This window comes from Paroedura picta, chromosome 12 (assembly GCF_049243985.1).
Source record: "Paroedura picta isolate Pp20150507F chromosome 12, Ppicta_v3.0, whole genome shotgun sequence".
Lineage (NCBI taxonomy): Eukaryota > Metazoa > Chordata > Lepidosauria > Squamata > Gekkonidae > Paroedura > Paroedura picta.
Genome location: NC_135380.1, coordinates 36196565 through 36216584, shown reverse-complemented (window position 1 = coordinate 36216584; position 20020 = coordinate 36196565). Strand labels below are relative to the sequence as shown.

The window sequence follows — 20020 nt, the reverse complement described above, 5'->3', positions numbered from 1 at the left end:
AGGCAGTCTTTGCTGAGAGATCTTATCAGTGATCCTTTAGCTGGAGAAGCCAGGCTAGAACTCTGGACCCTTTAAGCATGCAGGGGGAAGGTGCTGAAGGGGGCCACATAACAATGGCTTGGGTGGTGTAGTGGTGAAGAGCGGCAACCTCTAATCTGGAGAACCAGGTTTGGTTCCCCACTCCTCATCCACGTGCAGTCAGCTGGGTGACCTTGGGCTAGTCACAGTTCTCTCAGGGCTCTCTCAGCCCCACCTACCTCCCAAGGTATCTGTTGTGGGGAGAGGATTGTAAGCCATTTTGAGACTTCCCTGGTCAGTGAAAGGCAGGCTACAGAAAGCCAGCTCTTCCGTCTTTGCAAATCAGTGCAAAGCTGCAGAATGCAAGAAGTACACCATGGACCGTACCTCAAAACAAGGACGCTTGTTCTGTATTCAGCACTCCATCCTAATAGCCTTTGTTTTGTTGGATTTATCAGGACGACGTCTCATCTTTCCCTGAGGAACCTCCGTCTTTCAAGCCCCCACCACCCAGTCCTTCTTCACAAACTGTGGACTCCTCCTCTTCCCAGAGCAGAAACACAGTGAAGGACATCCCTACAAGACCTTCTTCCGAATCTTCCCAATCTGGCCTGTTCTTCGTAGCACCCCGGGTCCCCACGGCATCTCCAAGCCTCTCTGAGAGGGACACTGGTAGCATCGCTTCAACGGCTACCTCCTCCACGGAGGATTCCGCCCCCAGCAGCATCTACGCATCCATCTCCAGAAGGCCAGTGGATGCCCACTTGTCATTGGTCAACCAGCAGCCAATAGGGCCTTTCCCCAGGGTTCAATCACCAACCCGGTTGAAGACTCCTTCCCCGGAGGCTACTCCAGCCAGCAGCCTCCCAAACCCCAGCACACCAGCCTCGTCTCCTCCTCCTCCACCGCCCCACCCAGCTCCGCCTCCTCCTCCCAATGAAAAGGGCGGGGCAGACTCCAGCGCCTCCCAGCATTTCATCATGGTGGAAGTTCATCGGCCCAACAGTGAGCCGGATGTCAACGAAGTGAGGTCCTTGCCCCAAGCTAGAGGTAAGATCTTCTCCAGGACTTCAAAAGAATGGGGGGGGGGTCATCACAAAAGAGTGATGGAGAGTAAGGCAACACCAAAATGGAAGGGGACCCAACACCAAAACAGAGGGTAAGCCAACACAATCCTTGACAAATGAATGCATGTAGTGATCAAAGAATGGTGGCCTCTAATCTGAAGAAATGGGTTTGATTCCCCATTCCTCCACATGCATTCACCTGGGGTGACCATGGGCCAGTCACAGTTCTGTTAGAGCTTTTCTTGCAGAGCAGTTCTCTCAGAGCTCTCTCAGCCCCACCTGCCTCGCAGGGTATTTGTTGAATTCATGAAGAACAACTCTAAAAATGGCTGCTAACCATGTCAGCTAGCCAGAACCTCTGGCTTCAGAGGCACTGTTCTGTAAAATGTCATTGAGCTGAGTGCTAAATGAGCTACTTTATAATTTATGCAGAAATTTGTAGCCCCCTTTTCCCACCAATGGGGTCTTACAACATCATTTGTCTGTCTTCCGTTTTATTCTCACAACCACCACCGAGGTCAGGCTGCGAGGGTGGGACTAGCCCCAGGTCACCCCACAAGTGTTCCTGGCAGCGTGAGGCTTTGAACCTCAGCTCCAAATCCAGCACTCTAACCATTATAACATACTGCCATGGATCTCCTACTGCAGCTTCTGGGCCACCCAGGAAGGATGTGGTAGATCACTGCAGGAAACAGGGCAGTTGTCCAGAGGGACCTTCAGCCAGATATAGCAGAGTCCTTAGAATCCTGGGTGTAAACTGCACGGAGCTTTTATTCCAACCCCAGGTCGATTCAGTCCCTGCCCTCTACACAGAATGCGGTTTCCGTTTGGATTTTGGGCAATTTAAATTTTCCTTCTGCAGCAAGAAGGATTGATCCGGAGTGACCCTACCTTTATTGTGCGATATCGTAGAGTGCTTTTAACCCTCAATTTTTAAAGGCTGTTCTGAATCTGGGCTCTCCTCCGTGGTATAGGACCTGTGTAGAGCAGTGGTAGTAAACTGCGGCCCTCCAGATATCCACGCACTACAAATCCTGGCAGGAGCTTATGGGAATTGTAGTCCATGGACATCTGGAGGGCCGCAGTTTGACTACTGCTGATATAGAGAGATCATCCTGACCCCAATAGCTCAGGCTAGCCTGCCCTTATCAACATCTCAGAAGTTAAGCAGGGTCAGCCCTGCATACTGCTTGGATGGGAGACCGCTGTGGACGTCCAGAGTCGCTATGCAGAGGCAGGCAATGGCGAACTACTTCTAAATGTCTCTTGCCATGAAAACTGTTTGGGCTCACGATAAAGTGCGGGTGACTTAACTGCAAAACAAAGAAGCTATCACCAAGACTACAAATCACATGGTGTGGTGTTTGTGTTGCTAGTCTCATAGGTAGGGGGAGGGAGAAGGAGGAGCTGGAGACTTGCGTGTCATCCGTTTTTGAGATTTGTAGCCAGTCTGAGTTTTGTATCGGTCTGCTGAGCAGAGCCCAACTTATACTGTTTCAGGCAACAAACAGAGGAGCCTAGCAACTGACAAACCACAAAGGGGGGGGGGGGTGTCATTTCTGCGCCTACCTGCAGAGGCATTCCGAAATCTTGTCCTCCTGAAGATTAAGGCAGCCTTTCTCAACTTTTTTACCATTGAGAAACCCCTGAAACATTCCTCAGGCTTCAAGAAACCTCAGAAGTGGTGTGATCGTGCAGAATATGCTTGGGAAGCAAACCTGTGTACATGCCCACCTGGGGCCCCTTCCCTTCCCACCCCCTCCAGGCCCATCACTGGCCATTTTGGGAAGGGAGACAGGTGGACATGTCCATGTATGGTCATGTTACCCAATAAATGCTTAACTCATTTTTAAAATAATTTTAAAAATTAACTCCCACCCACTTGGGAAGCTCTTCCAGGGCCATCAAGATACCCTAGGGCAGGGGTAGTCAACCTGTGGTCCTCCAGATGTCCATGGACTATAATTCCCATGATCCCCTGCCAGCTGGCAGGGGCTCATGGGAACTGTAGTCGATGGACATCTGGGGGACCACAGGTTGACTACCCCTGCCCTAGGGTTTCATAAAAGCCTGGTTGAGAAAGCCTGAAATCATTTTTTTGGTAAGTTTTTACCTGTGACTTTACTTCCCTCTTGTGGTCATTTTTGCATACAGCAAGTATCATTTGAGATTTCTTTTGTCGCCTCCCTTCCAAAGTGTGGCTGTTCCTATTTTTTTTCTCTTTCTACTGTTCTCATCTAGCAGAAAGAAAGAATGAGGAAGCTTGAGTCAAATTTTACATGGGCCCCTGTGAATGCCAGAGCCAAGTATCCCACCATCATTGGGGGGGCAGGGGGGCTTCCTCGATTAAAATCATTGTGTTCCTATTTCTTAGCACGGTGCTGCTGAGACATCTTGCGACACTCAAAATCTACACTGACAACAAAATACAATACATAGCCATTTAGAAGACCTACAGAAAAATAGGTAAATAAAAGAAATCGAATGAGTGGGCAGGAAGGGATGTGTCAGTGTTTGTCTCTTGTGGCCCTTCCTTGCGCACCCAGGGAATTGCTGATCAGCTCAGTGGGATGGTACGTGAATTTCCTCCAGGCCAGGCTGGATTTGGAGATTTTTGGTGGGGCATGAAATTGGGGTCCTTGTGAGTGGGCAGGTAGTTGTGAGTTCTTGCATTGTGCAGGGGGTTGGATTAGATGACCTTGGAGGTCTTTTCCAACTCTATGATTCTATGATTCTATGAATGTATAAATAAGAAGACCGTCAAGGAGACCATCAGTTCTCCACAAAGAACATGACCACAGCCCCACCAGAGACTGTGTCCCCTTTCCCCTCCACCCTCTTGCAGAAGATGAAGAGATGCAAACAGGCGTTCTGGTGTTGATCTGCAAATTACTGTTTGATGACTGTGTAGGAATTAGCATTGACAATCGTTAATGTAATTTATTAGCCAGCCACGCTCCTCCGGAGGGTGACACATGAATCATTTGCAGCCTCCGGGCCCTGCATCTTCCAATGTGTCTGTGTATCTGCATGTTCAAAGTCATGAATCGCCTTCTTCCAGCCAACCTCTCCTTCAATCGGAAACTGGCTTTTGGAATTATTATTAATTATAGTTATTTTCTGCCCTATTTAAAGCGACTCAGGGCCAATTCCGTCCATAAAATCACAATAAAATGACATCAAAGCAAAATATAATAATAAACTATAGCTATTAAGTTAAATAGGAGCCTCTTGTGGCGCAGAGTGGTAAGGCAGCCGTCTGAAAGCTTTGCCCATGAGGCTGGGAGTTCAATCCCAGCAGCCGGCTCAAGGTTGACTCAGCCTTCCATCCTTCCGAGGTCGGTAAAATGAGTACCCAGCTTGCTGGGGGGTAAACGGTAATGACTGGGGAAGGCACTGGCAAACCACCCCGTATTGAGTCTGCCAAGAAAACGCTAGAGGGCGTCACCCCAAGGGTCAGACATGACCCGGTGCTTGCACAGGGGATACCTTTACCTTTTATTAAGTTAAATACATTAAACACTAAAAGCAATGCCGTTGTCTACCTGGTAGTTATTGCAGCCTCTCTCAGCTTTTTTACTGTTGAGAAACCATTGAAACATTCTTTAGGCTTTGAGAAACCCCAGAAGTGGTGCCAGCAGGCAGAATATGGATGGGAAGCAGGGCTGTGTATGTGCCCAACCATAGCTCCTCCCCTTCCCACCCCCTGCAGGCCCATCATTGGCCATGGGGGGGAGCATGTCAACTTGACCGTATATGGTCATATCATCTAATAAATGTTCAACAAATTTTAAAATATATTTTAAAATTAACTATGTAGACATTAATATATAAAATTAATTAACTCCCACCAATTCAGGAAACCTTTCCGGGGCTGTCAAGAAACCCTAGGGTTTCATGAAACCCTGGCTGAGAAAGTCCAAGTTATTGTCACATTAGGGCTGGATCTGCACTGGGAGTTTTATCCCCAGTGATCCCGAATTAAAAAAAAAATCATCTACAATTTCCATTCTGATATTTAGTGCTTTGAATTTTGACTCTGCAACGTCTGTGATCGATCTGCGGTGACACTACCTTTCATCCAAAATATCCAGGAGCAGATATAACTCGCAACATTTGAAAAAACTGCTCCAAAATCCCCAATATTATGTGTAAATCACTGTGTTCTGCCAGTTTAATTTCCTCCCCCTTCTCCACACCTACAACACTGATGTAGCAAAGCAGTCTGTCACTGATTGGTCAGGGCATCAGTTCAAAGACTACCTGATTCCCAGTTGCCATTCCCTCACAAGACTTATTTTTGCCCTCATTTTTAAAGTGACTATGCTCCAAGTCCACACATCTATGTGCCAAGATTTGCCTTTCGGATTCTCTTTCCTCCCCTCATTCTTCTTCCCCCTCATTCACTCTGTAAAAGAAAAATAAATAAGCAGCCCCATACTCCACCCCCCCCCCTTGCTTCAGCTGTAGAGGAGACAAATGGCAGGAAATAAACCCCTCAGTGCCAGCTGGAGCATTGCGACCACTGCTCCCTTCCTCTTAGCTTCCCCAATCAAGCAGGAAGGAGACAGCAGCCAGATAATTAAGTGTAGATTGCAACATCAGTTTCAATTTAGGAAAAACAAAAGTGGAAGACTCGGGTTCAGATCAATCTGAATTCAGTATGATCGACAACTAGGGGGGACGGGGAAGATACAAGTGCAGAACCAACCTAGGAATGATGGAGAGAATTCTTCAGACAGAAGGGCTTTTACTGCTCCCCATAGTGGCAACAAACCCTATAGGAATTCTGAATTATTGTTGTCAGTCATTCAGTCATGTCCCACTCTTGGCAATCCCATAGCACAACTATTGCCATGATTCCCGATCCCACATCACTTCCCTCAGCCGTGCAATGTTCTGGCTGGTGTCCATCTTGATTGTGTCCGACCACCGTGTTCTTTGTCGGCCTGGTTTCCTTTTTCCACTGACCAATCCTGGCACAATTGCTTTCTCCACTGAGTTGGACCACATGATATGGCCAAAGTAAATGAGCTGGAGTTTCCTGATTTTGCCTCCCAGTGATAAATCATACTTTACACGCTGTAGTATTTCCTTATTTGTAACGTTTGATGTCCATAGAACCTGCAAAAGCCTTCTCCAACACCAGAGTTCAAACAAATAGATTCTTCCCTTGTCTGATTTTTTCATCATCCAATTTTCACAGCCATGAGTGGCTACTGGAAATAACTTGAACTGATCTATACTTCGTAGTTAGGCTTTTCCATGTTTGGTTCAAGCTCGTCATTGCTGAGCAACCCAGAACTATTCAAAATTTGTGTTTTCATACTGTACTTGCCACTCCCACCAATTTGTGATCCAAGAAAAATGAATTCTTGAACGCTTTCGATCTCTTCACCATCAGTTGTTATTGTGACATCTGTTTTTTGAAGTGGTCATTATTTTTGTCTTTTTAGTGTTTAAGAAAAGGCCAGATTGCTTGCTTACTTCATTGACCTCTGCAGTCACTTGTTCTAGGTCTTCCTTAGTTTCTCACAGGAGGTTTATGTTATCAGCATACCAAAGATCATTTGTATTCCTTCCTCCAATCTTAATTCCAGTGTTTGAGTCTTTCAGTTCAGTCTCTCTCATAATGATCTCAGCATACAAGTTAAACAGGAAGGGGGGAAAAATACAACCTTGGCACACTCCTTTCTCTACTTTGAACCAGTCAGTGCCAACAAATGGTATACATACAATGGCTTGGTTTATGTAGAGCAGGGGTAGTCAAACTGCGGCCCTCCAGATGTCCATGGACTACAATTCCCAGGAGCCCCCTGCCAGCAAATGCTGGCAGGGGGCTCCTGGGAATTGTAGTCCATGGACATCTGGAGGGCCGCAGTTTGACTACCCCTGATGTAGACTGACTGCATCAGTTTGATCAAATGCACTGGCACCCAGGGCTTCCCACAGTTTGTTGTGATCCACACAATCAAAAGCTTTCTTGTAGTCAATAAAGCAGATGTAGACATCCTTCTGATATTTCTGGGACTTTCTAAAATCCAGCACATATTTGCTATGTTATCATGAGTGCCACACCCCTGTTGAAAGCCAGCTAGAACATCTGGTAATTCTCTTTCAATGGTTGTTGCTATGTCTTGTTGTATGATTTTGAACAGAATCATGAGAAATGAGGAAATGAGAAATGAGGGCTACCATGAGAAATGAGGGCTACCATGAGAAATGAGGGCTATTGTACAGTAATTGGAACAGATTTTTGAGTCCCCCTTTTTTGGCAGTGGAATGAACACAGATCATTTCCACTCCTCTGGCCAGTTAGTAGTTTCCCAGATTTTCTGGCACAAAGCTGTAATGGTTTATATTGGGTATGATGTCAATGCTTGGGGTCTTGTTGTTTGGCAATTGACTCAGGAACCTCTTTACTTGTATGAAAACATTTCTCGTAGGAATTCCGATTTAGGGATCCCCAATTACTGAGAGCCCCCAGTTAGATAAGGGAATCAGGAAAGAGGCCTCAATTAGAATAGAGCTTGTTATTTGTATTTGTTCATGATATTGTTATTGGGGAGGGATGCAGGAAGCTATTGTTCAGCAAGCCAAGACATTAGTCCATCCAATTCAGTGTTGTTCCCTGGGGCACCACAACACCTGCTGCTCTGGTGTCCTTATCATTAGGGATGCTGGGGATCAAACCAGTATCCAAAGGAAAGGCTCTCTCTCACAGGGTCAGCCTATCCAATAGGCACCCCAAGGTCATTTCCTAGGGTACCAGGGGTCAAGGAGTATCCGAACTACTGTTGACTACCCTCCCTACCCCCAGCTTCAGGGGTGGGCAGCCTGCAGCCCACCTGATCCTTCCCTCCATTGGGGGATATGAGGAGGGGCCCTCTTCCCTGTCTGTGGTTTTTTTGGGGGGAGGGAACCAGGCAGTGGCTTCCCCACAGATTTATTTATCACATGACATGTGTGTTGTATAGCCAGGAGGTCCTCGGATTGTCCGGCAGTCAAGCAAGGGATGCTCAGAGGTTGTTCACCATCACCTGTATCTGCGCCATGACCCCTAGTGATCCTTGGATGAATGAACACCCAATCCTTGCAGGTCACCCATCCAAATACAAGCCAGGGTCAGCCCTGCTTAGCTTATGAGAGCTGACATTTCTGCGAGAGAAAATGAGCAGCGGAGGTGCTTTCCCCCACCATATCTGCGCCTGGCATCATGGGACCGACAGTAACAAAAGAAGGAGTTGGTTTTGATGTTCTGTTTTTCACTGCTCGAAGGAGTCTCGACTTACAGTTTGCCTTCCCTTCCTCTCCCCACAACAGACACCCTGTGAGGGAGAGAGCCCTGATATTACTGCTCAGTAAGAACTCCTTTATCAGTGCTGTGACTGGCCCAAGGTCACCCAGCTGGCGGCATGTGGAGGGGGAATGGGGAATCAAACCCGGCTTGTCAGATTCGAAGCCACCGCTCTCAACCACTACAGCACAAGGGCTTGATTGCCAGGGCTACCCAATGGGGTGGAACCCCTGCATGGGACAGATGGCTGGCTCCAACTGCCTAGCAGCCAGCCAGGCTCCCAGCACCCAAAAGGGCCACCTCAGCCTTCTGAGGCCACCTTGTCATCCGGTACTTCCTCCCTCCCCCGCCTTCTCCTCTGCTGCCCACCCCAGCTTGTCTTGGGGCTCTCCTCAGAGAACTGTCCTTGTGCAAAATCATCTGCCCTGCCGTTTTGGCACCTGGGATGCCTACCCCCTAGAGTTGCCAACCATCTGGTTAGGAGTAGAATGACCTTCCATCTGCACATAGGTATGGGGGGGAAGGCTGACTAACAAGCTACCACTTTAAATCAAGGTCTTCTTTAATGAATCAGAGCCCAGAATGAGTTCTGGAGGACCTCTCATTTTCAAAACAACAACTGTGGTTGATTGGATTCTCGACAGGGAATTATATATGGGTCTTTTTATGTGGCAATGAGTCCTGATTTCATGCCTTTTATAAAATAACAATTGCTTTTATATTTACCGTTCAGAAAAGTATCTGATTCATTGAAGTAACTGAAACAGACTGTGTAGAAAGAACGCGGAAGGCATTTCATATCTGTTATTTTGAGTACAGAAATAAGTGGAGAAAAAAACTCATGTTTGATATTGTTCTTCACCTATTGAGCCACTGAAGAAAATTTGTTATTTTGTTATTTCGAAAATGAGAGGTTATCCGGAACATGTTTTGGCTTAGATTAATTAAAGACGACTTTGATTTAAAGTAGTAGCCTTTTGGTCAGCCTCTTTTCCTTCAGAGCAGCCATCAGGTGGGGCTTGGCCATCCCCTGGAATTACAGCAGAGCTCTCCTTTAGAGAGCGGATTCTCCCTGTCCCAGGCTCTACCCCCAGTTCTCCAGGAATTTCCCTGTCTGGATCTGGCAGCCCCAGCTACCCATGTCATGGTCCCTTTCGTGGCCAAAGGAACTGGGGGTAGGAGCCTGTTTTGTGTGTAGCATCTGACTGGCCTGCTGAGTCTCTGTGCCCACCCCCCCACCCCCCTTTGCTAACCACCCTTTGGTATCGTCCTCTGCTCTTAGTATCCACGCTCTCCCAGCTCTCTGACAGTGGGCAGACCCTCAGTGAGGACAGCGGCGTGGACATCGGGGATGCGGAGCTGAGCACCAAAGACAGAAGCCGGCTGCAAGCCCCCGTCAAGGGCAGAACCCCGCAGGAAGCGCCGAGGAGCGACGGCCAGGCCGAAACCATCCCCAAACCAGTAAGTCATTGCTGGGAACTCAGCAGACATAGGTGGAGTACGGAAGGGAGGGAAATGGAACCTCTGGGGAAAGCTGTCAAAGTTTTCGCATGAATTCCAAACAAATTTCACAGCTCTGGATCGCTGGGTCTCCTTCCCAAAGCAGAGATGAGACATTCGAGAATCTTCCTTCCATGATCTGTTTTTAATTTCCTAATTTTGTCCAGAGTTAATGGGCTCGTGTGGTTTGTTCATGTGGGTGTTGTTTCAGCCTCAGCTCTCTGCTGCCTCTGCGGCAGAAGGGAACCGGACGTTTGTGCTCCTTTCCCTCCATCATCTCCACAACCAAGAAAAGGAAGATCCAATGGCGGTTTATCATAGTAGCACATGTAGCACACGGTAAAGGTCATGCAGGTTCACAGGCCCAGCAAAGCAGTAAAGTTAGCGGACCTTCACACTGTGATTGTTGCAGGACACGTTCCCGTGCCAGCTGTACTCAGCTTAGGTGGTGCAAATCCTTAAACGGACTCTGTTGCTACAGGCACCGTGTTGTAACTCGCCTTGAGCCTCCGGGAGAGCTGTGTAATAAAAATAAAAATAAAAATAAAAATAAAGATGATGGTGATGATGGTGATGATGGTGATGAATCCTTACTCTGATCCCGGACAGATAGCTCTGGATCCTATCAGGCCTTGAAAACAAGCAGGGCTGACCCTGGCTAGTATCTGAATGGGAGACCTCCAAGGATTTGGAGGGAGTTCCTCCAAGGAACATGAGGCAAGCAATGGCAAGGATCATGACGCAGAGGCAGGCAACGGCAAGCCGCCTTCCTACATCCCTTTCCCGACTGCCAGACAATCCTCGAATCTCTTGGCTACGCTACACGTTAGTTGTTGCTGTTAGCCGTTCAGTCAAGTCCATCTCCTGGTGATCCCATGGCACAGCTGTCGCCACAATGCCCAATCCCACACGATAAATAAATGTTAAATGATAAATAAATAAATGTTTGTATTCCTTCCACCCATTTTCAATCCACTTTCATCTAAATCTCCTCCGGCCTTCTGCATGATCGGTTCTGCATACAGAGCGGGAGATTAAAAGACATCCTTTCCTGGCACCTTTGCCATCCGGAAACCATTCTGTTTCTCCATGCTTATCCAAAGCTTCTCACCCTCTCCCATAGTTAAAGGCTGGGTGGAAGCTAAAAAAAATGTAATGGTGCATTTGACCATCAGAGGGCAGCATGGGCCCATGCTTCTCGCAAGCAAGGCAATCAGCAATTCACATCTGCCCAGAATCCAAAACGTTTTATGCTGCAAGTCCTACCTCTTCGTCCACAGTGGCAGGCAACTACTACATTTACTCAGTGGATCAGGGAGATGTATTCTGTGCATGCTCAGAAGCCTAATTTGTATTGTCTGCATGAAGTACCAGTGGGACACAGGAGACTTAGATTGGGTGAAGTGACAACTAAGTGTGTCTGAGCACCTTGAACTAGAGAGTAAGGGGCAAATATACTCTGCACATGCTCAGAAGCAGCTTTGGTCTAACTTCCTTGTGAGGTGGTGGGTTCTCCATCTTTGGAAATTTTTAAACAGAGGTTAGATAGTCATCTGATGGAGAGGCTGATTCTATGAAGGCTCAAGGAGGTAGCAAGTTACAGTGGGCTGTGAGTGTCCTGCATAATGCAGGGGGGTTGGACTAGATGACCCATGAGATCCCTTCCAACTCTATTATTCTATTATTCTATGATTCTATCATTCCCAAGGCCAAACTTCCAGTGCTAATATCTGACCTCCATCATGGTGTATCTCAGTATCATTCTTGCCACTACTGCAATGAATCTGCAAAATCTTCTTGGTTCTGTTTCTTTATTTTTAAACATGTGCATTTTATTTGGGTTTGGGTTTGGGGTAGAAATCTCAGACTTGTTCATGAGGAAGGCAATCTAATTTCATATAGCAGAGCTTCCTTCCATTCTTAGATCATGCTGAGCAGGATAATCCTTGGCCAAGAGAATATTGCCCTGTAGACTGGATGGCCAAGAAGGAATTTGAACTCAGGTCTCCCTTCAGCTCTCTACCTGACACTATCTAGCCTGCTATCACACTGTGTGAGATACCTCTTTTTCTCTTCTGCCTCCTACAACAGCCAGGCCTCCTGGAACCGACATCCCATCTGATCCGTGTGATGAAGACTGCACCCACCCTCGGCATCGCCATTGAGGGTGGAGCCAACACTCGCCAGCCCCTGCCTCGAATTGTGACCATACAGGTAGGAGAGGCAGAGATCAGGTCTGCTGATAAGCAAACTCCTTCCCCGAACTTTGTATTCAGGCTGCCCATTGCAAGTTGCCTCTGCCTGCAATAAAAGGAAAGACTTCTCTCTCCACCCCAAGAGTTCCAAACTGGTTTGTGATATTTTAGCAGATGTGCATCTTGCTGTGCTGTTTGGGAACTGCCATGTTATATAATACTAGAAATAAAGACCGCTGTACCTCGAATACAGCGGGCGCCAGATCCGCGCCCCCCCCCCCGCCCTCCGGGCAGCAGATGGAGCCTTCTCCCGGGCGCTGGAGCAGCTGGGAGAAGGCATAGCGCCCCCCCCCCCACTGGCGAGTGTCTTCGGCCTTCTCCTGGCCGGGAGAAGGCGTAGCGAGCCCCACCCAACCAGGACAATGGCTGGTGCTTCTCCCAGCTGCAGGAGTGGCCTCGCCGTGTGTTTTTTTGCAAAGCAGTTCTGTTAGAGCTCTCTAAGCCCCACCTCCCTCACAGGGTGTCTATTGTGGGAAAAGGAAGGGAAAGCGATTGTAAGCCACTTTGAGACTCCTTTGGGTAATGAAAAGGAGGGTATAAAAACCAACTGTTCTTCTTTTTTGTGTCTTTACATGGAAATATCATCATCATCAGTCATCCATAAAATATAAGCATTTGCCAACTCATGTGTCAATCATTCCTCATTCTACGTATCTTGTCCCTCTAAAGGACTGTGTGGTACCCATGAGGAGCTGGGTCCAGTTGTGCGTGAGTGGAAAAACAAAATGTGCTGAACACAGCTCCACTTGCTCAAGCTGAAGAGCATTGATTGCAGCCACACAAAAGCACTTGAATATAAATGCTTAACAAAGCAGCATTGTACACAGGAGAGCGATGGAGTGTAAAACAGATGGTTCACATGATTCCATTGGATTTGGGTTTGAGATTTGGTTGGAAGAAATGCCTTCCGCTGTTCCTTGTATATGTAGAGAAGGTAGCAGGGCTTCCGTTGCTGTCATTTAGGGAATGCAAATGGCAAGGAGCCGTTTTCACATTTCCACTTCTGCAAGGATGATTGTGCGTGTCAGAATTTCCCGTGAGATCCGACCGAAATGCCTCATCAGTTGCACAGAAAACAGAGAATACAAACTAGTCTGCCTTGTCGGTAACAAAAAGGAGAATTGTTACCTTGTCGGTAACAAAAAGGAGAAAGTGGATTGTAAACTAAACATGAGCAGGCAGTGTGATGCAGCGGTAAAAAAGGCGAATGCCATTTTGGGCTGTATCAACATGGGCATCACATCAAAATCACAAGATGACATAGTCCCATTGTATATGGCACCGGCCAGACCACACCTGGAGTACTGTGTGCAGTTCTGGAGGCCTCACTTCAAGAAGGACGTAGATAAAATTGAAAGGGTACAGAGGAGAGCAACAAGGATGATCTGGGGGGAAGGGACCAAGCCCTATGAAGATAGGTTGAGGGATTTGGGAATGTTCAGCCTGGAGAAAAGGAGGTTGAGAGGGGACATGATAGCCCTCTTTAAGTATTTGAAAGGTTGTCACTTGGAGGAGGGCAGGATGCTGTTTCTGTTGGCTGCAGAGGAGAGGACATGCAGTAATGGGTTTAAACTACAAGTACAACGATATAGGCTAGATATCAGGAAAAAAAATTTCACAGTCAGAGTAGTTCAGCAGTGGAATAGGCTGCCTAAGGAGGTGGTGAGCCCCCCCTCACTGGCAGTCTTCAAGCAAAGGTTGGATACACACTTTTCTTGGATGCTTTAGGATGCTTTGGGCTGATCCTGCGTTGAGCAGGGGGTTGGACTAGATGGTCTGTATGGCCCCTTCCAACTCTATGATTCTATGATTCTAAAAGACATAAGCCAATATCCAGATTTAGAAAGAAATGCAAACAGAAATAATATAGGGTACATTTGGACAGAAAGTCCAGTTAATATCTCCTCAAGTGGGTTTTACCACGTTCCCCATCATGGATGATATTACATTGAAAGGTTTCAGGAAAAGAATGCATAAGGTTGATGGTTTGCAGGTTTTTGGCAGGGATCCATCCACACATTCCCAAAGACTTGGAGTCACTTAAGTCTTCAGAAGCCTTCCCATTGCTGACTCTCACTGGGCTCCCTGCACCCAGGGACAAGTTTCTGAGCATCTCAGTGGACTTCAGTAGAAGGAGAAATGGGGAATGAGTCCCACACCGTGAGGGCAATATGCGCTACTTGGCTGCATTTTGCCCAACTCCAGTTTCCCTGGAGAAATTGGCGGTGTTGGAGTGAGGAGTCTATGATATGATACCTCACTGAGATACCTTCAATCCCCAGATAATTTCCCAACCCAGAGTAGGCAATTTTACTGAGCCAGTTTGGTATGATGATTAAGAGGGGCGGCTTCTAATCTAACAAGCCAGGTTTGATGCCCTGTTCCTCCACATGCAGCCAGCTGGGTGACCGTGGGCCAGTCACAGTCCTGATGGAGCTGTTCTCCGAGAGCAGTCCTGTCAGAGCTCTCTCAGCCCCACTTACCTCAAAGGGTGACTGTTGTGAAGAAAGGAACGGAAGGCGATTGTAAGCCACTTTGAGACTCCGTTGGGTAGTGAAAAGCGGAGTATAAAAAAGATTCTTCTTTTTCTTCTTCTAAAGAACAAACTCTTCTCTCTTTCTCTGACATGCTGCAGCGAGGTGGCTCCGCCCACAACTGTGGGAAGCTGAAGGTGGGCCACGTGATCCTGGAGGTGAACAGCATGGCCCTACGGGGGAAGGAGCACCGTGAGGCGGCCCGCCTGATAGCCGAGGCCTTTAAGTCAAAGGAGAAGGACTATATCGATTTCCTGGTCACCGAATTCAACATCGCCCTTTAGGAGCTGGAGGCGCTGAAGCCGAGAGAGAACGAGAAAGCGGGGTTTGGAGAGGGCTCTGACGCAATGTGCACATGTATGCACATCGTCACGACACCTGGATAACTCCCACACCAAGTCCAGCAGCACACGGATGGACACCGCCAGCACAGAACATGGGCGGCTTTCCGAGGAAGCAGGTTTGGGGTTGGTGTGGTGCTGGGGACACCATCCCTGCTAAACCCCTCATCGCTACCACCCCCAAAAGCGTGGTAGGAACGTTGGGGGGAATGAAGAGGCAAAGAAACGAGAGTGTGACTGTCCAATAGCAATTCCCTCCATAGATCAACTTTGCATGGTGGGTCAACTGTGGCTCGCTGTCCTCTGCCCCTTCATCCCTGCGGTAGAGTGACTGGGGCTGCGCACCTGTTTGAGAATCCCGCCGGCCCGTTTAGACATCCCCATCGCTGCTGCCAGTCCCCACAGAAGTACTTTAGGCCCGCTACAGAGAACCAATGAATCGGTGGAGGGGGAGGAACCATGCATTGCCCCGCCCCCTGCTTCCAGCGTGCTGCAAGAGGAGGGAAGTAGCCTCCAGGGGGCAGCACCTGTGAAGCTAGTGCCCCAAGTCCTTGGGGGGGGGGTTAATCTCTCTGGGCCCTCCTGGCCTGAGGTTCTTAGCCTCTTGCCTTCCCATTCATCCACCCAGCTATGGAGAATGCCTTGTCAATGGCCCGAAATGTTATTGTATTTATATATGAGAGAGCTTGAGCTTTTAATTTTTCAATAAACCAAACATATTACAAAAGACACGTGGTGGGGGTTTTTTTTGGGGGGGTGGGTTGTCACTAGGCACAGGAATCCAAAGCCCGGACGGAGAGGGGCAGCGAGGATTCCATCGGAGGGACCTTTCCACAGTGTACCTGCTTAAACAGCTCTGCTTTGAGCCAGAATGCCTCGAATCTTGTCTCGTTCGCCAGCTCATTATTAGGACTTCCCCAGGTGCCACACTCTTCTGCCCTGCCCCCCCCCCCATTTGCAATATTGCCAGCATGATGCTATCCTGGTTTACCTGTTGTATAGAGCAGGGGTAGTCAACCTGTGGTCCTCCAGATGTCCATGGACTACAATTCCCACGAGCCCCTGCCAGCGTTTGCTGGCAGGGGCTCATGGGAATTGTAGTCCATGAACATCTGGAGGACCACAGGTTGACTACCCCTGGCATAGAGGATGCCCATGGGGTGCTGTCAGTGCTCAGGACTCCCTACTGATACTGGTGGTGGGACAAGCCTTCAAGTTGCAGCTAATTTACAATGACCCTGTCAAGCAGCCTTTTTCTACCTTTTGGCTACTAAAATGTTTCCCAGGCTTCGAGGTGCCAGGAAGTGATGTCAGCTGGCCACGCCTCCCCATCACACACCCCAGAAGTGAGAAGGGCCTCAGGCAGAAATGGTTTAAATGTCGTGGGCCCTCCCCTTACCATCCTGTCTGGGCCCATCATTGGCTACTTTGGGTCAACCGGCCTAAAAAAGCGTAGAATTCTTTTTTAATTAAACATTTCTGTGGTAGCAGATGCTCCCCAAGTTGTCCTTCATAATTTATGGAGAATATTGTTTTGCATGTATATTTTCACTAATGCATTGGTATGGTGGTGTTTATAGCTCAAGATCCTGTCCAGGGTAATGCCAAGGTGTATGGTTGCAAGTAAGTTGGGTGCCATTAAGTTAGACATTCAGTTCACAGGTGACAAGCTTGTTATTGAGATGCTTATCTTGGACATGGGATAACCACATGGGCTCATGTTGGGAGACCTTCTCCCCATTATATATATCACTGCGGATACGGATGTTCTAATGCAGTGGTCCCCAACCTTTGGTAGTTTACTCCTCTACTCTCAACCAGTGCCCTAACGCTCTCTGATGTTTAAACATCCCTTCAAAATAAGATGCAGACACGCCACAACAATGAACATAAGGAACATTTTATTTTCATGGAAATTTTAACTCATGACAATGACAAATCAATGGGAACCCTGAGCTTGTTTCTCTGCAACGAGATAGTCCCATCTGGGAGTGATGGGAGACAATGACACCCAAAATGTGTTGTAAAGGGCCAGGGGGGGGAGGGGAGGCATCCTTCGCAGCCCACCTCCAATTAGTCGATGGACCACATGTGGTCCGCAGCCCACAGGTTGGGGATCGCTATTCTAATGGATTCCACAGTATCGGTGTGCCCTCTGCTTGGCTGCATTTTGTCCAACTCCTTTTGTAATGCTCACTCCCAATAGAAGGATGAGAGAGCGAGGCACAGCCAAGTCTAGCTAGCAGCAACTCTGCAGGGCACAGGTGAGCGGCCCTCTAGAGATTCAGGCCCAGAAAGATTTGTCTCCCCATAACTTGCTGTTTGAGGCCCTTACAGTGAAAGGATTGGAACAGGCATTCCCACTTGGTAGAGTGGAGAGTAATGATTCCAGTGGGGTATAACCACACAGAGCAGGGGTAAGCAACCTGTGGTCCTCCAGATGTTCATGGACTACAATTCCTATGAGCCCCTGCCAGCAAGTGCTCAGTACTATTGTAGTTCATGGGCATCTGGAGGACCACAGGTTGACTACCGCTGCCATAGAGCTCACTTTCCAAAGCTGCCGTTCTCTTCAGGTGATCTGATCCCCATCACCTGGAAATCAGTTGTAATTCCAGGAGATCAACTACTATCAGAAAGTTGCCGTTCCATCTCCATAAGTTTCCCACCCCAGAGTTGGCAACCTTATCTCTCCATCACCTGAAGCTCCAAGATACCAGTGGTCCATGTAGTTCATCTAAAGGACACAGGAAGAGCTAGATTCCAAAAGGACAGGCTATTGTTGAACTGCACAAGTTTACATTTTGCTTAGGGATGCCAATTCCTAGCTGGGAAATTTTTGAAGATCTGGGGGCAGTCCATGAGGATGGCAAAGTTTTGGGAATAGAGAGAGTTCAGTGAGATAGTATAACTATTAAGTTTCTGTTGTCTCTGGGGGAACTGATTTCTCTCTCCAGGACTGGAAATCTGTAGTAATTCTGGGAGAAATCCAGGCCCCACCTGGAAATTGGTAAATTTGGTTCAGCCTGGGAATCATACCTATATTTATTCACAATTCCCAGGTAAGCATAGAAGGATGAACCCTTGTGGTGCAGTTTTCACACCGCAATTGCATCTGTGTTTGAACAGGTCAAGGTGTCTCATTTGGATGCTGGTACCAGCATTTCAACGGCGTTGATCTTGCTAAAAAAAAACCCTCACAAGAGCAAGATAATAAGTTTTGCAGCAATTTGCTTTTCACTGGGAACTGCATCTATATTTTCAACAATAATCTGACCAATAGGGAAGCCATCCTCCAGGTGGGACCTGGGGATCTCCTGGGATTACAGCTCATCACCAAACAACAGAGATCAGTTCCCCCGGAGAAAATGGCTGCTTGGTAAGGTGGACACTAGGGCAGGTAGCCAAACTGTGGCTCTCCAGATATACATGGACTACAATTACCATGAGTCCCTGCCATGAGCATACTGGCAGAGACTCAAGGCTATTGTTGTCCATGGAGCTGTGGAGAGCCACAGTTTGGCCACCCCTGCATTGTACCTCATTGAGGTCCTTGACCTCTCCATCCCCAGTTCGGATCTGGCCACCATATATCCCATCCCCTGCCGGTGACCATGGGGACCCTAGCCAAAGTCACTCCGCATGTTTCCATGGCAGAATAGAGATTTTAACCTCCTTCTCCTGGACCCCTCCTCAACTGGTCACACACTGGCTTGGAAGTAATCCGCCTGGAAACCAGCGGGACTTCTCTGGGTCGGAACTGTAGGGTTAACAATATGCTGTATTGCAGACCAAGGCCGGCAGCCCCACAGTTCCGAGCAGCTCTGATTGGCTCCTTGGTCAAAGATTATGCAAATATCGCGTCGGAAGGCGGAGAGTCCTGCCGCGCCGGCAGCTGTGCCTTTAGAAGAGCCCCGCTTTATGCTAATCAAGGCCGGAGGGCGCCTTTCCTCCGCGAGCTTTGATTGGCCAAGATATTCGTCTTATGCTAATAGCCTGGTCGCTCCTCCTCTGTCCCCGGCCATCTGCCTATCTTCGCATCGGAGACTATTGTTAGCGGCGAAGTTGAGACTCCAGGAAACTGACTAAGAAGGGGGTGGGTTTTACGGGGCTTAGTTTGGGGGGTTTGCATCGAGTTGGAAGGTGAGGCTGGAGCAAGAGAAAAAGCAGCGTTGATGCGGGGAGCGACCCCAAGCAGCGTAACCAGGTGAGCAGGTACCCCCTCTGCCCTGATTTTCTGCCCCTGCTCTTTTCTGTGTCTACTACATACTGGCGGGAAATCGGGAGGGACAGATTCCAGAGAGCAGGGAAGTAGGGGCTGGCGAGCCAGCGAAAGAAATCCAAATTCAGTTTACCGAGAAACTTTTAAATCCTCGTTTTCTCCCTCCCTCTCCCCCACTTTTGATCTGCCCACGTGCGCGAGCGTAAAAGTTGATCGCTTTTCTCTTTCTTAGTATTGCGTCTAGTAGTGGCTGTAGATTTCTCTGAAGGCAAATGATGTCAGCGCGGCAGATCTTTCACTCCTTGTAAAGAGAGGAACCTCTTTAGAAAACAAAAGCGAAGACTGTCGCTGATTTAGGAGAGTCCGCTGTCGAGCGCTTATGTGTATTTCCCCAGGCGGGAATCGAACCTCAGTTGCTGTGGATACGACTTGGGGAAGGAGGCATCGCCCGCTGTTAAGTTTTGTTGGTTTCAAGTTCGCTAAGCAACCGAGGCGAGCACGGCTCCAAGGCCCGGAGTTAATCGGCTTGCGGCTGTTTGCAAAGGCTGCCCTTTCTTGAGAGAGAGTCGCAGAGAGGGAGAAATAAACTCTCACCTGCTTCCCGAGAAGCTTTAATGCCCAGGTAGGCTTATCTGTCTGAATCTGGGCTGAATTTCCTGGGAAGCCAAGAACTCAGGGTGTGACTTAGTTTTCAAGCTCCCCAGAACTCTCCGTCAGAATTTAATAGCAGGGAAAGTAGAATTTTCTGTTTAGTTTCCTAGTCAAGTTTTGCCTCTGGAAATGACA

At 48.2% G+C, this 20020-nt stretch overlaps 2 protein-coding genes across 6 annotated transcripts in view; both read left to right on the top strand.

The window, feature by feature from the left end:
• Positions 1–15733, top strand: part of WHRN (whirlin) — a 147045-nt gene extending 131312 nt beyond the window's left edge. Inside the window, exons 10-13 of one of the 2 annotated variants that reach the window (XM_077306197.1) lie at positions 477–1068; positions 9665–9843; positions 11974–12096; positions 14773–15733. In XM_077306197.1, the coding sequence (XP_077162312.1) occupies positions 477–1068; positions 9665–9843; positions 11974–12096; positions 14773–14955 (1077 nt within the window). In that variant the 3' untranslated portion in view covers positions 14956–15733. Of the gene's footprint in view, positions 1–476; positions 1069–3459; positions 3552–9664; positions 9844–11973; positions 12097–14772 lie in introns of those variants that run through there. The other variant, XR_013225916.1, reaches the window with a different exon arrangement.
• Positions 15734–19041: 3308 nt separating this feature from the next.
• Positions 19042–20020, top strand: part of AKNA (AT-hook transcription factor) — a 77268-nt gene continuing 76289 nt past the window's right edge. For 3 of the 4 annotated variants that reach the window (XR_013226003.1, XR_013226004.1, XM_077306533.1), the window contains exon 1: positions 19042–19219. The gene's annotated coding sequence lies outside the window, so the exon portion shown is untranslated. Of the gene's footprint in view, positions 19220–19719; positions 19857–20020 lie in introns of those variants that run through there. The other variant, XM_077306535.1, reaches the window with a different exon arrangement.